At 49.9% G+C, this 13,136-nt stretch overlaps 1 protein-coding gene across 2 annotated transcripts in view; it reads left to right on the top strand.

The window, feature by feature from the left end:
• NLN (neurolysin) overlaps nucleotides 1–13,136 on the top strand; it is a 226,441-nt gene that overhangs the window by 191,930 nt on the left and 21,375 nt on the right. For both annotated transcript variants that reach the window (XM_029576052.1, XM_029576061.1), the window contains one exon: nucleotides 491–627. In XM_029576052.1, the coding sequence (XP_029431912.1) occupies nucleotides 491–627 (137 nt within the window). The remainder of the gene's footprint in view (nucleotides 1–490; nucleotides 628–13,136) is intronic.

Here is a 13,136-nt window from a genome sequence, read left to right as displayed (position 1 = left end):
TGGTTCCCTTTTGCTGTTTTGCCTTGCCTTCCATTTCAGCATTCCGAGATCTGATCTTATTGCTGATTCAGATTGTCTCTGTCTTTGACCTCTCTTGTTTGCTGCCTGCTCTGACCTTCTGCTTGGACCCTGACTTTGTCTGTTCGCTGCCTGTCAAGATCCCAGCCTTCTAATTACTACTTTCGGAAAGCCCTGCCGACCACCAGAACCTGCAGGCTCAATCCAAGGGGGAGGTGGCTAGTCAGGCGGAAGACCCTATCTGTCTTTGCCCTAGAGTCTGGCCCTGCTTCTGCTGGGGAAATTTCCCATCCAGCTGATTCTCCACTCCAAGACACTCCTAAGACCTCCCTTTGTCAGCAGACTAGTAAACCTCACCACATGCGATTGTTATATGAAACATGTTTTCATGTTTAATTACTCCTGCTGTTTTACTTGAGGAAAAATTACACCTGTCTGACACAGATTTATTGCTGTTGTATTCACTTTTCAGGTACAAATATGCCAGCTGCTTTTGGGCATTTGGCAGGCGGGTATGATGGCCAGTATTATGGTTACCTATGGAGTGAGGTATTCTCTATGGACATTTTTTATAGCTGCTTTAAGCAAGAAGGGATTATGAATCCAAAGGTGAGATATGTCTTTCTTCACACAGAATATGATTTATCATGAAATTTCTGTACCTGTAACAAAGATCCCGGATGAATCAGGCACAGTTTGTTTGTCTTTTTACTTTATAGTAATCTGTTATGCTCTTTCTTTTATTTCCTTATCTTTCCTTGTGGCTCATTTGCAAACCCACTGGAACAGTGTTTCTTTTTTTTTTTTTTAATTTTATTTTTAATGCATTTCACATATGTAACACAAAATACATTGTACCAGCAAGGGAGAACCAATGTAAAAATCAAATAGAAAAAGGAAAATAAATTACAGTAAGAATATCAAGTTTCCTTTTCTCCCACGTAATAGGAAATAGAGGGGAGAATCCAAGAAAGAGAAAATCGAGCGAAATATCTATGCAATAAGAAGAAAAGAAAAAGGAGCATAACCAACACCTTAATTTAAATGCTGAACTCTATTAAGTGATTCTTAGGTGTGCGCATCAAAAAAAGACCTAACTGTGATGGCTGAAAAAAAACATAATTTATATTTTGATATTTCACTATGCATTTACACGGATATGTTAGTATAAAGTGAGCACCACGTTACTGCCTCAGATCTCATAGATATGGATTTTCTTCTCTGTTCCTGAGTTATCCTGGTGACATCTGGATATATCCAGGCTTTCTGGCCATGAAATAAGGAACTCCTATTCCTAAAAAAGAATCTGAGAACTGTATTTCGATCATTCACAAAGGCAAAAGAAACTAACATAGTCCCTCTTTGTAAGATTTCAGTTTCTTGAGTCAGCTCCAGTATATCTGTAATGTTCATAGAACGTTGGCCTTGAGGTCCACTTTCAGGAGTTTCCATCACATTTTGAGGCAGATAATAGGCCTTTGTAATTAAAGGCATGGCTTCTGTTGGTATCTTAAGAATATTAACCAAGTAACACTGGAACAGTATTTCTGACTCAAACTTTGAAAACCAGTACTCTAAATCATGCTCACTATAAATAGTGGAATCTTTGCATTATCACACAAATTGCTTTATTTAATATCCATCATGTGCTTTGTATTTGTGAACTTTTGTTGGTTAAAGGAAAACTTACACAGTAGTTGGGAAGCTATGATACATTTAGTAAATTATGAAAGTTTAAAGATGCAAGTTTCTGAGACTGTTAAAGCTCCTTGTTGACACTGAGGGGCTGATTGAATAAATTTGCGTAGAAAGCAGACGCTGAACAGTCAGCGCCCGCTCTCTTAACACTCCCCAGGTGCCCCCAAGGGGGGCGCCATGCAATATTTAAATTAGGGGGTCACGTTAGCAAGGAGGCGCTAGGGTCGCTTGTGCGACCCTAGCGCATTCTTGCTAACGAGAGCCCAATCGTTTTCTTGATTCGGCCATCCACCGGCAAGGAAAACCGACGCCGATAAACTCGGCGGACAGCCATCACGAAAACCTATGCTGATAGAAGGTGGCAGTCACAAAAATAGACGCTGAGTTTAACGGCGTCAGTTTTCGTGATGGCTGTCCGCCGGTAAAGAAAACAGACACCGATAAACTCTGCATCAGTTTTCGTGATGGCTGCCCACCAGTAAGGAAAACCGATGCTTAGGGTTCAGGAAGCGAACGCTTGTCAGTCGCATGCCGTTTCCTGAACCCGACGGTCTTTTTTTTTTTTTAACTTTTTTGTTTCTTTAATTTTTCATCCTACTTAATATCACAATGATCCTACTTAATATCACAACGATATTAAGTGGGAGGCAGTAGAGAAAAGCAGTTTTTTCTGCTTTTCTGTACTTGTTTTTGATGCGCTCAGCTATTAACGCCTGCTCCAGGCAGGCATTAATAGATGACAGTTAAATGTGCGTCCGAGACGCATATTTTTTTTTTTTGCATCAGGAGTGAATGCCTTTGCATGTGATGAGCTCTATTAGATTCACTCAGTATTGGACGCGCATTGAATATGCACTAATCCCCTTATTGCATTAGGGGATTGATTAGTGCCTCTTCTACACACGTCCGACTGCAGGTTAACAGTGCGCTCAGCCGAGCGCACTGTATTGCCTCGGCCTCCAACTGAGGAAAGACAATGTCCCTAAAACTTGCATCTTTAAACATGTTAACGGCTCACTTGAAACTATCTCCTACTAGGGTTATGGTTCCAGGACCTTTCTTTTATAATTAATCAGGAGCTTTGCACTACAGCAAAACTAGACCATAATTTGTATAAATTTGCCCTTTGCATCTATTACCTATAAAAAAAAGGTCTTGAATAATGATGGCAGTGTTTGTTTATATGAATGCTTAGAAAAGGGATACTAGGCAACAGATCTCCTAGATCAGTGGAAAGGCATTTGACAGAGTGCCTCCAAACGTTAAATTTGCGTTCAATTAAAGGAGAATGCCATTGAACTTCTATACATTTACACTGGTTCCTTTGGAACTGGAGTAGCTGTGAAGATAAGGTATATTATATCATTTGAGGATATGTTCAAAGATCCATCCCTTTTAGACACTGATTATCAACAACCTAGAAACAAAATGGCAGAAAAAGACCATATGGCTTATCTAGTCTGCCCTTCCAGACTAACTAGTTCATCTTTCAGTTCCTATCATTCCCTCAGAGATCTCCTGTGTTTATCCCATGCTTTCTTGAATTCAGATACTGTCTTTGTTTCCATCACCTACACGGGGAGGCTGGTCATGCATCCATTACCCTCTCTGTAAAGAAATTTCTCCTAGGACAAGCAGGATGGTAGTCCTCACATGTGGGTGACATCATCCGATGGAGCCAGCACGGAAAACTTTTGTCAAAGTTTCTAGAAACTTTGATCAGCAGACTGAGCATGCCCAGCCTGCTACTATCCAAGCATCCACGCGAGGTCCCCCTTCAGGCTCTTCTTTTCCACGGTGCAATTGCTTCGAGGTCCATGGAGCTCCAACTTTTTCGAATTTCTTTTGATTGTTTCGATCCCTTTTCTGATCCTTTTCAGGTCCCCCTTCGTGGTTGGGGCCCCCTCGGTACCTTAAGGCTTTTCATCCAATTTTTGCTCCAACTCGAGGTCGATTCCTCGCTCCCCACCTCGCAGTGTCCGTCGGTCATTGCCTGCATACCGTATATTTTTCATGGCGTCAACCGGTTTTCATTGGTGTCCCCAGTGCCCGCAGAACATGTCCATCACGGATCCGCATGAGGTTTGCATCCTCTGCCTGGGAGCCTCACACGATGTCTGTGGGTGCCATCTGTGCGATCAGATGACTCCCAAAGGGCGTCAGGCGCACTTCAACAAAATGGAGAAGCTTTTCGGGACCCCGAAATCCGCCACACCTGTGTCAGTCTCTTCGACACCCAAGGATTGCAGAGAACTGTCAGTCTTTCCCTCTCACGACCCCTCTATCTAGCACCCCCAAGAATCGGGGAGAAGGAGATTGATCCTCTGTAATCTCTCCACTCCCCAGACCTTGGGGTTATCGACTTCTTTGGCGCCAGGGAAAGACCAGGCCAAGCACCGGAAACGGTCCCGGAAGCATCGGCACCAATCACAGTCCAGACACGGTTCCGGAGCGGCATCGGTGGCTGCCGAGCTGCTATCGGAGGCCCCATCCTCCGGTGCACCCGGTAGCCCGATGCATTCCCCACCGGTGCAGGGCGCCGTGCCACCTCAGGGATCTGAGGATGAGCTGGTGATGCCTCGTCCCCCTCCATCAGTCCTAATCACCCAGGACTTCCAGGAGGAGTTGGACCACAGGGTGCAATTGGCAATGCTCAAGGCACTGCAGAGCATTGAGCTGCTGGTGTCACCATACCGGTGCCCAAGCCTCCGCCATTGGTGTTAGCACCTCTGCTGGAGCGTCTGGACATCATCCTTGGTGCCCTACTAACACAGCTGGTGCCCAAGGGGCCCTCAATGACCCGTCGGCCACCAATGCCCTCCACCGGCGCGATCCCGATTCCCGGGTCCTCCAAGGAAGAAGAGCAGCCGGGACCATGCACCTTGCCCACGGTTCCCTGAGCCGTTGCCAGACCCCTCCAGCTCACCACGGCCAATGATCCCCTCGTTGCCAGGGGACCCATCAGTGCCGTTGGTGCCCCTATGGCTCCCAAAGCCCTCGGAGCCTAGGGCTGATGCCCCTCATGGCCGCCCTCGGCACCTTGGCCCAAGTGAGGAAGAGGGTCCCTATGACCCTTGCGGTGATGACTCCATAGACTCATCCTCCGAATACTCCAACGACCCCCTCTTGGAGCCTTCCCCTCCAGAGGAGCAGCGCCAGTCTCTACACGAGGACCTGTCATTCACGGTGTTTGTCAGGGCTATGGCTGAAGCCATCCCCTTTCAGCTCCCCACGGAGGAGGATGCATGTCACAAGATGCTGGAAGTCCTCGAGTTGATGCTCCTAAGGAGATCATGGCAGTCCCGATCCATGATATTTTTGAGGAACTCCTCCTCCACTTGTGGGAACATCTCATCTCTGTCTCCCCAGTTAACAGAAAGGCTGATGCCACCTACTTGGTGCAACTGGCCCTGGGGATGAGTGGAGACACCTCCCCCACCAGTCAGTGGTTGTGGAGTCTGTCTTAAAAAAGGCCTGGTGTTCCCATACCCATGTCTCCGCCACTCCGGGATGCGAGCATAGGGAACTCAATGCCATAGGGAGGAAATTTTTCCAAGGCACCATGCTGGTTGTCCTCTTTGCGGCCTACCAACTTTACATGACTCAGTACAAACGCAATCTCTGGAAGCGAGTCCAGGATTTTGCGGCAGGCCTTCCCAGCAACAGCAGGAAGCGCTTGCTGCCATTTCCTCACTGGGTCTGGAAGCAGGAAAACACGAAGTGTGTTCCACCTATGATGTTTTTGAGACTGCAGCCCACTTAGCCGCTGTGGGTATTGGTGCTAGAAGGCTGGCTTGGCTCCGGGCCTCGGACCTTCGGCCAGAGGTCCAGGACAGGCTCGCCAACCTCCCCTGTACCGGCCAGAATCTGTTTGGGGATAAGGTCCGAGATGCGATGGTGCAGCTGAAGGACCATCATGATACTCTCCAGCATCTATCCACTAGTGCCTCAGAAGGGCCATCCTCAGGCAGGAAATCCTCCAGGCAAGTTTCTTATAAACCCTTCTACCGGCAGAGGAAGTATTACCCTCCAGCCGCTCGGACATGTATACCCTGAACCTGTTTCAGGGGTCGCCCCCGCCAACAGCAGGCCCCTAGACCCAACCCATGGGCTTTTGACTGGCAGCGAGGAAGCATAAGTCAGCTGACAGTTCCCCTGGCACCCGATCCCCCAGTCGGCAGCAAGCTCCTCAGCTTTGCCTGTCGCTGGGAAGAGATCACATCAGACCGTTGGGTCCTCTCCATCGTCCGCCAGGGATACCGTCTGCATTTCAGCCGGCTCCCAGAGACCTCTCCCCCATGTCCATCATGGAGTTCATCCACCCATTTGGTCGTTCTTCAAACAGAACTCTCCGCCCTCCTTACAGCGGGCGCAGTGGAACCGGTCCCTCACCATCAACAGGGCCAAGGGTTCTACTCGATGTATTTCCCCATCCTGAAAAGGAATGGCAGCTTGCACCCCTTTCTCGACTCAGGGCGCTGAACAAATTTCTCATAAGAGAAAAATTCAAGATGGTCTCTCTGGGCACGCTGATCCCGCTCCCCTGAGGAGGAGACTGGCTTTGCTCCCTCAACCTCAAGGAGGCGTTCACACACATTGCGATTTTCCCCAACCACTGGAAGTATCTTTGCTTCTAGTACAAAGTGCTTCCTTTTGGCTGATATCGCGCCCTCCCCCCCCACACACGTTTTCACCAAATACTTGGCGGTGTTAGCTGCCTACCTCAGGCATTGCTCGGTCCATGTGTTTCCATACCTGGATAACTGGTTGGTCAGGAGCGACTCTCGCTCAGGGGCCTTGCACGCTCTGGACTTGATGGTGCAGACCCTGCAGACAGTGGGTCTCACCTCTGCCCGACCTCCCAGCTCGACTTCATAGGTGCCAGGTTGGACACAGCGCAGTGAAAGCTTTCCTGCCCAAGGACTGGGAGATCGCCCTTGCCTCACTGGCTCTCCTAGTCTTGTAAACCGTTATGATGGCGAAACCGAATGACGGTATATAAAACTCGATAAACAAATAAATAAATAGTCCTGCTTCGCTTACTGGACCACATGGCACCCTCCTGGCCAAGACAGGTTTGGTTCCCACTTCTCCAGGACCTGTCAGTGCGTTCGCCCATCCAACTGGGGACAGCACCCAACCTCATATCACAGAACCAGGGCACCCTTCGCCACTCCAACCTTCGTCCTGGCATGACTGATGCAGCCTCCCTTTGAGCCTCTGCAGTCCTGTGACCTGAAGCTGCTCACCTGGAAAGTCATATTCCTGGTGGCGATCACTTCCACTCGCAGGATCAGTGAGCTCCAGTCTTTGGTTACGTACAAATCGCACCCTACACGAAGTTCTTCCATGACCGTGTGGTCCTGCGTACGCATCCTAAGTTCCTGCCCAAGGTGGTGACTGATTTTCATAACAGTCAGTCGATTGTTTTACCCACCTTCTTTCCGAGGCCTCATTCCCACCCAGTGGAATGAGCTCTCCATACTCTGGACTGTAAATGGGCTTTGGCCTTCTACCTAGATCGCACAACAAGCCATAGACAGTCCACTCAACTCTTCATGTCATTTGATCCCAACAGGCTGGGGATGACGGTGAGAAAACAGACCTTGTCTAACTGGCTGGCAGATTACATCGCCTTCCGCTACACGCAGGCTGGCATTCAATTAGCCGGCAGAGTAAAGGCTCACTCTGTGCGGCAATGGCGGCGTCGGTGGCTCACTTGCGTGCAGTCCCCGTCGTGGAAATTTTCCGGACCGCAACCTGGAGTTCTCTCCACACATTTGCAGCCCATTACTGCCTTGCAGCGATAGCAGTCAGGACAGCGCCTTCGGTTAGTCCGTCCTGCGCAACCTGTTCCAGACCTGAACCCAACTCACTCTGCTAGTGCTTCTTGTGGGAACCAGACCGTCTCTTGTTACCCACAGCCCGCAGTTGTGTTACGCCCGTTGGCATCTTGTTCGGTCGCTGTTGATCTCTCTAACTGAACATGACGGTCTGGAGCTCTGTACTCACCCACATGTGAGGACTACCATCCCTCTTGTCCTAGGAGAAAGCGCAGTTGCTTACCTGTAACAGATGTTCTCCTAGGAAAGCAGGATGTTAGTCCTCAGGAATCCTGTCTGTCTCCCCATGATGTTGGGTTCACCATCGATTTGTTACTTCATTTTTTTTGCTCGTTTTGCTATATTACGAGACTGAAGGGGGACCTCGCATGGATGCGCGGATAGTGGCAGACTGGGCATGCTCAGTCTGCTGGCCAAAGCTTCTAGAAACTTTGACAAAGGTTTTCCATGCTGGACTCCATCGGATGATGTCACCCACATGAGGACTAACATCCTGCTGTCCTAGGAGAACACCTATTACAGGTAAGCAACTGCGCTATTTCCTTAGATTAATCCTGAGTCTATCCCCTTTTACTCTCACCCCTCGTTCTAGAGCCTCCTTTCCTTTGAAAGAGGCTTGCCTCCTGTGCATGGAAGACATGGAGGTATTTAAATGTTTCTAGCATATCTCCCCTATTCTGTATTTCCCCTAGGGTATACATGTTGGGTAGATAGTTAAATGCTACCTGTTTTTCTAAGTTAGCCAGATAGACATTTCCTGTTCATACCCAGATCAGTCCAGACAAGTGGTTTTGCATCCCTACCAGCAGATGGAGGCAAAGGACAAAACTTTGAGGCACTGCCTCATAACCGAGAGTTCCACCTGCAGTCCCTCAGTATTTTTCTGTCTCCAGCAGATGGTAGAGGTGCAAACCTGCAGTCTGACAAAAAAAAAAAAAGAGAGAGAAATTTTAGAAGTTTGGCGGAGGCTTCCTGAGGTGTTATGCTCTTTTCTGGACCATCCCTCAGTTGGAGCAGGGCGAACGGGGGAGTTGGAAACCCCTGGCTGGTATTAGTTCTCAGCTTGCCGGAGGTCCTGATAGCCAGGAGACTGGTTCCCTCCAGACTTCTGAGGTCTCCTCCTGAGTGTTCGCTATCGTCAGGGAAGTACTCTGTTATTGGCTATTAAGCTGTTGTTTTAAAAAAAGAAAAAAAAGGTAGTTGATCTTTTTTATTGCAGCAGCTGAAGGAGCAGTCTGTGGTGGTGAGTGCGCCTGGGACAGCAGGAGCTATCAGCACTTTCAGGAGGGGAAGTTTGAGGAGGTTCCCCTTATTCCTTCTTCCCGGGCTCCCAGGGGTTTTGAAGGCGGCCTCAGACAAGCCATTGGTTGTGCCTGGGTGGCTGGTAGCGAGCCGCAGGTGCAACTTAAGTTTGTCTCAAGCGCCATTCGGTCCAGCAATTCTGCGGAGCTCTGTTGTTCGCTGCACTGGTGGCCTCACACCTTCTCCTGCGCGCTGGCCAGTTGATTTGTTTTCAGCACGGCACAGCGTTTCAGCCGCATGTGCAGCCTGCTAGGCATTTTATCACGCAGCGTGGCGATTCAGCTGCATGTGCAGCCTTCTGGGAGTTTTGAACACGCCAAGTGTGTTATGGCGCCAAAGCCATGTATAGCAGCCTGCAAGGCCTGCGGTGTCTGGTCTGCACAGCTCAGTAGTCTGTCCTTGTGCTCTGGCTGTGTGGCAGAAGATGAAGGGACCCCGACGGGGCAGCCTTGGAAAAGAGGGCACTCCATTCTTCAGGGGCCACAGCTGCTATCCTGAGGGGGCCCTGGAGGACAGCAATGCCCACAAGGGATTGTGGGCAGGGGCCTGCAGCTGACAGACTCCAGGGATTCCCCTCCCCCTCTGTCATCTGTGGTGCAGGAGGGGCAGGATGGGGGAGGGGATTCAGACAACAGCCTTCTAGAGCAGGGGACTGAGGATCCCAAAGATTTCTCACCGAAGTTTGTTCTGCTCCTTCATAATGCCTTCCTGGCGAGGAAGGGGATGAGGGTTAAGCTTCCAAAGGGGATGCTTTCCCGTCTTGCTTCAAAAAGTCCTAAGGTGATCCCTTCCAGTGGGTCCGGGGATCTGCTGCGATGCCTGAGTCTGTTGTGCAGGTTTGGAGGCTGATCCCAGGGATGTGGGAGATTCTGATGATATGCTGGAGGACCCTTTGGATTTGCATGGGGCAGATACGGATGTGGACGCGGAGTCGGGTAATGAGGGCGTGAATCCAGTCCTGATGGGCCTAAGAAGATTCACAAGTTGATGAACCAGGAGTGGGACTTTCCAGAAGCAGGTTTAAAAGTCAGCAGGGCCATGGCCTTCCTTTACCCCATGAAGGAGTAGATCTTGGAGCTCCTGCGGGTGCCGAAGGTGGATGCGGCAGTTTCAGCGGTGACCAAGAAAATGACTATCCCGGTGGCGAGGGCTGCCGTTCTGAAGGATGTTCAGGCCCGCAAATTGGAGATTCAATTGAAGCGGATGTTCAAGGTTTCCGCTTTGAGTCTCCGTGCTGCGATTTGTGGCAGCACGATGCAGAGGGCTTGTTTGTGTTGGGTGCAGAAGGCACGCCTCATCAGGAGATGTCAATATTCTGCAGTCGGCGAGTCTGGAGGCTGGAGTGGCATATGTCGTGGATGCGTTTTATGACTTGGTGCGCACTTCGGCCAGGAGCAAGGTCTTGGCAGTAGCGGCTCGCAGGCTTTTGTGGTTGTGAAATTGGTCGGCTGACATATGGTCCAAGGCACAGTTGTGTAATCTTCCCTTTAAAAGGAAATTCCTTTTTGGGGAAGATTTGGATCAGCTGATAAAGACTTTGAGGGAGTCTGAGGATAAGAAAATTAGCAATAAGGTTTTTCCGTCTTGGTACAGGCTTTGGGAGTCGCATAGATTCCGGTTAGGAAAGTCCTTCTCCTATGCGGGAGTGAAGCAGTTGGTGGGACGACAGCAGTCCTTTCGAGGCTCCTGCAGATCTTCCAGGGATGTTGCTGGCCAAGGGGCCGATGGTGGAAAGTCATCGCAATGAAGCCAGCATCGCCCATTCCTCCGTAGAAGCAGTAGGAGACAGACTGTCCAGCTTTTACAAGGAGTGGGCCAAGATTACCTCGGATTGTTGGGTTCTAGAGGTAGTGAGAGACTGCTACACTCTACAATTTTCACATCCTATCAGGGAGGCCCTTTCTGGAGTCCATGTTGCCTCTCGGAGCAAGTGAGAGGTAGTGTGGGGGATTCTGCAGAGGCTGTTAAGTTTAAACACAATAGTCCCTGTCCTGCGGGAGGAGCAAGGGTGGGAAAGGTACTCCATTTATTTTGTGGTGCCCAAGAAGGAAAGAACTTATTGGCCCATTCTCAACTTGCAAAAAGTGAACAGGACCCTTAGGTTTCCGCATTTTCGAATGGAGAAGTTATAAACTGTGATTGCGGCAGTCTGCAGAGGAGAATTATTGGCATTGTTGGACCTGATGGAGGCATACCTCCATATTCCCATTCGAAAGGACCATCAGAAGTTTCGTCGATTCATGGTGTTGGGACAGCATTTCCAGTTTCGAGCTCTTCCTTTCGGCTTGGCCATGGTGCCATGAACCTTCATGAAGGTGATAGTGGTAGTGGCAGCAGCCCTTTGATGAGAAGGGTTTTGGTACAGAGAAGGGCAACCAAAATGATAAAGGGGATGGAACAGCTCCCCTATGAGGAAAGATTGAAGAGGTTAGGGCTATTCAGCTTGGAGAAGAGACGGCTGAGGGGGGATATGATAGAGGTCTTTAAAATCATGGGAGGTCTTGAATGAGTAGATGTGAATCGGTTATTTACACTTTCAAATAATAGAAGGACTAGGGAGCATTCCATGAAGTTAGCAAGTAGCCCATTTAAGACTAATTGGAGAAAATTCTTTTTCACTCAACGCACAATTAAGCTCTGGAATTTATTGCCAGAGGATGTGGTTAGTGCAGTTAGTGTAGCTGGGTTCAAAAAAGGTTTGGATAAGTTCTTGGAGGAGGTCCATTAACTGCTGTTAAACAAGTTTACTTAGGAAATAGCCACTGCTATTAATTGCATCAGTAACATGGGATCTTCTTAGTGTTTTGGGTAATTGCCAGGTTCATGTGGCCTGGTTTGGCCTCTGTTGGAAACAGAATTCTGGGCTTGATGGACCCTTGGTCTGACTTGACCCAGCATGGCAATTTCTTATGTTCTTATGTATCTGGACGATTGGCTTGTGCATGCGAAAATGGAAGAGAAATGCGTGCGGACTCTCCAGCAAGTCATGGACACCTTGCGGTTGCTGGGTTGAGTGATAAATGTGGCGAGTCACCTGGTACCTACCCAATCATTGGAGTATCTGGGGGCGCTTTTCGATACCCAATAGGGCAGGGTGTTTCTGACCCTGGACAAGTTGGTGAAGTTACAGGCACAGGTGGCACATCTGTTTCGGCTGTAGGTGCCAACAGCCTAGCATTATTCGCAGGTCCTCTGGTCCATGGCGTCCACATTGGATATGGTTCTGTGGGCCTTTGTGCACATTAGACCATTGCAGAATGTACTTTTGTCCAGTGGAATCCCTTCTCAGAGTATCATCTGCCTTTGCCTTTTCTACGAGAATCCAGGTCCAGTCTATCTAAGTTGTCACGTCACAACCTGGAAAAGGGAATGGATCTCAAGACCCTGGACTGGGTGATGGTGATCACAAACGCCAGCCTTAAGGGATGGGGAGCGGTGTGCCTGAGGCGGACTGCCCAAGGGCTTTGGTCAGCGGAGGAAAAGTCCTGGTCCATCAATCGCCTGGAAACAAGGGTGGTCTGACGGGCACTGGAGGCCTTCCTTCCCTGGATCTGAGGCAGGATGGTTCGCATATTCTCAATATGATGACAGTGGCATACATCACCAGCAAGGAGGGACAGAGTCATGCGGTGGCTGTGGAAGCTCGGCAGTGTTACAGTTTTGGCTGCAGTGCAACCGCCTCACCACCAGGGGTCCCTCTAGTGCTGGCTTTCCTGACAGGCCCAGTCCATCTCCTCTGTCCACTCTATGCTCTGGGTGTGCCCTTATAACCCTGCCTGACAGTTGCCTCGGTGCTTCGGCATCGAGCTCACCTGGGCTCCCTGCTCTAGCCCTGCGCGGCCTTCGGGCCTTTCCTTGCCTTGCCCTGCGCGGCCTTCGGGCCTTCTTCCTCGCTTTTCTTACCTGGCCTACGGGCCTTCTGACCTGCCTGCTCTGCTTACGGTGTGTGGCCTACGGGCCTTCTGTGTATGTGTGGCCTACGGGCCTTCTGACCTACTTGCCCTGACTACGGTGTGTGGCCTACGGGCCTTCTGTGTATGTGTGGCCTACGGGCCTTCTGACCTGCCTGCTCTGCTTACGGTGTGTGGCCTACGGGCCTTCTGTCTGTGTATGTGTGGCCTACGGGCCTTCTGACCTGCCTTGCCCCGCTTATGGTGTGTGGCCTACGGGCCTTCTTTGTGTATGTGTGTGGCCTACGGGCCTTCTGACCTGCCTTGCCCCGCTTATGGTGTGTGGCCTACGGGCCTTCTGTGTGTGTGTGGCCTACGGGCCTTC

The sequence above is a fragment of the Rhinatrema bivittatum genome, chromosome 1 (genome assembly GCF_901001135.1).
Source record: "Rhinatrema bivittatum chromosome 1, aRhiBiv1.1, whole genome shotgun sequence".
In the NCBI taxonomy this organism is placed as follows: domain Eukaryota; kingdom Metazoa; phylum Chordata; class Amphibia; order Gymnophiona; family Rhinatrematidae; genus Rhinatrema; species Rhinatrema bivittatum.
Note: the sequence above shows the minus strand (reverse complement) of the source record. Positions and strands in the feature narration are given on the sequence as shown.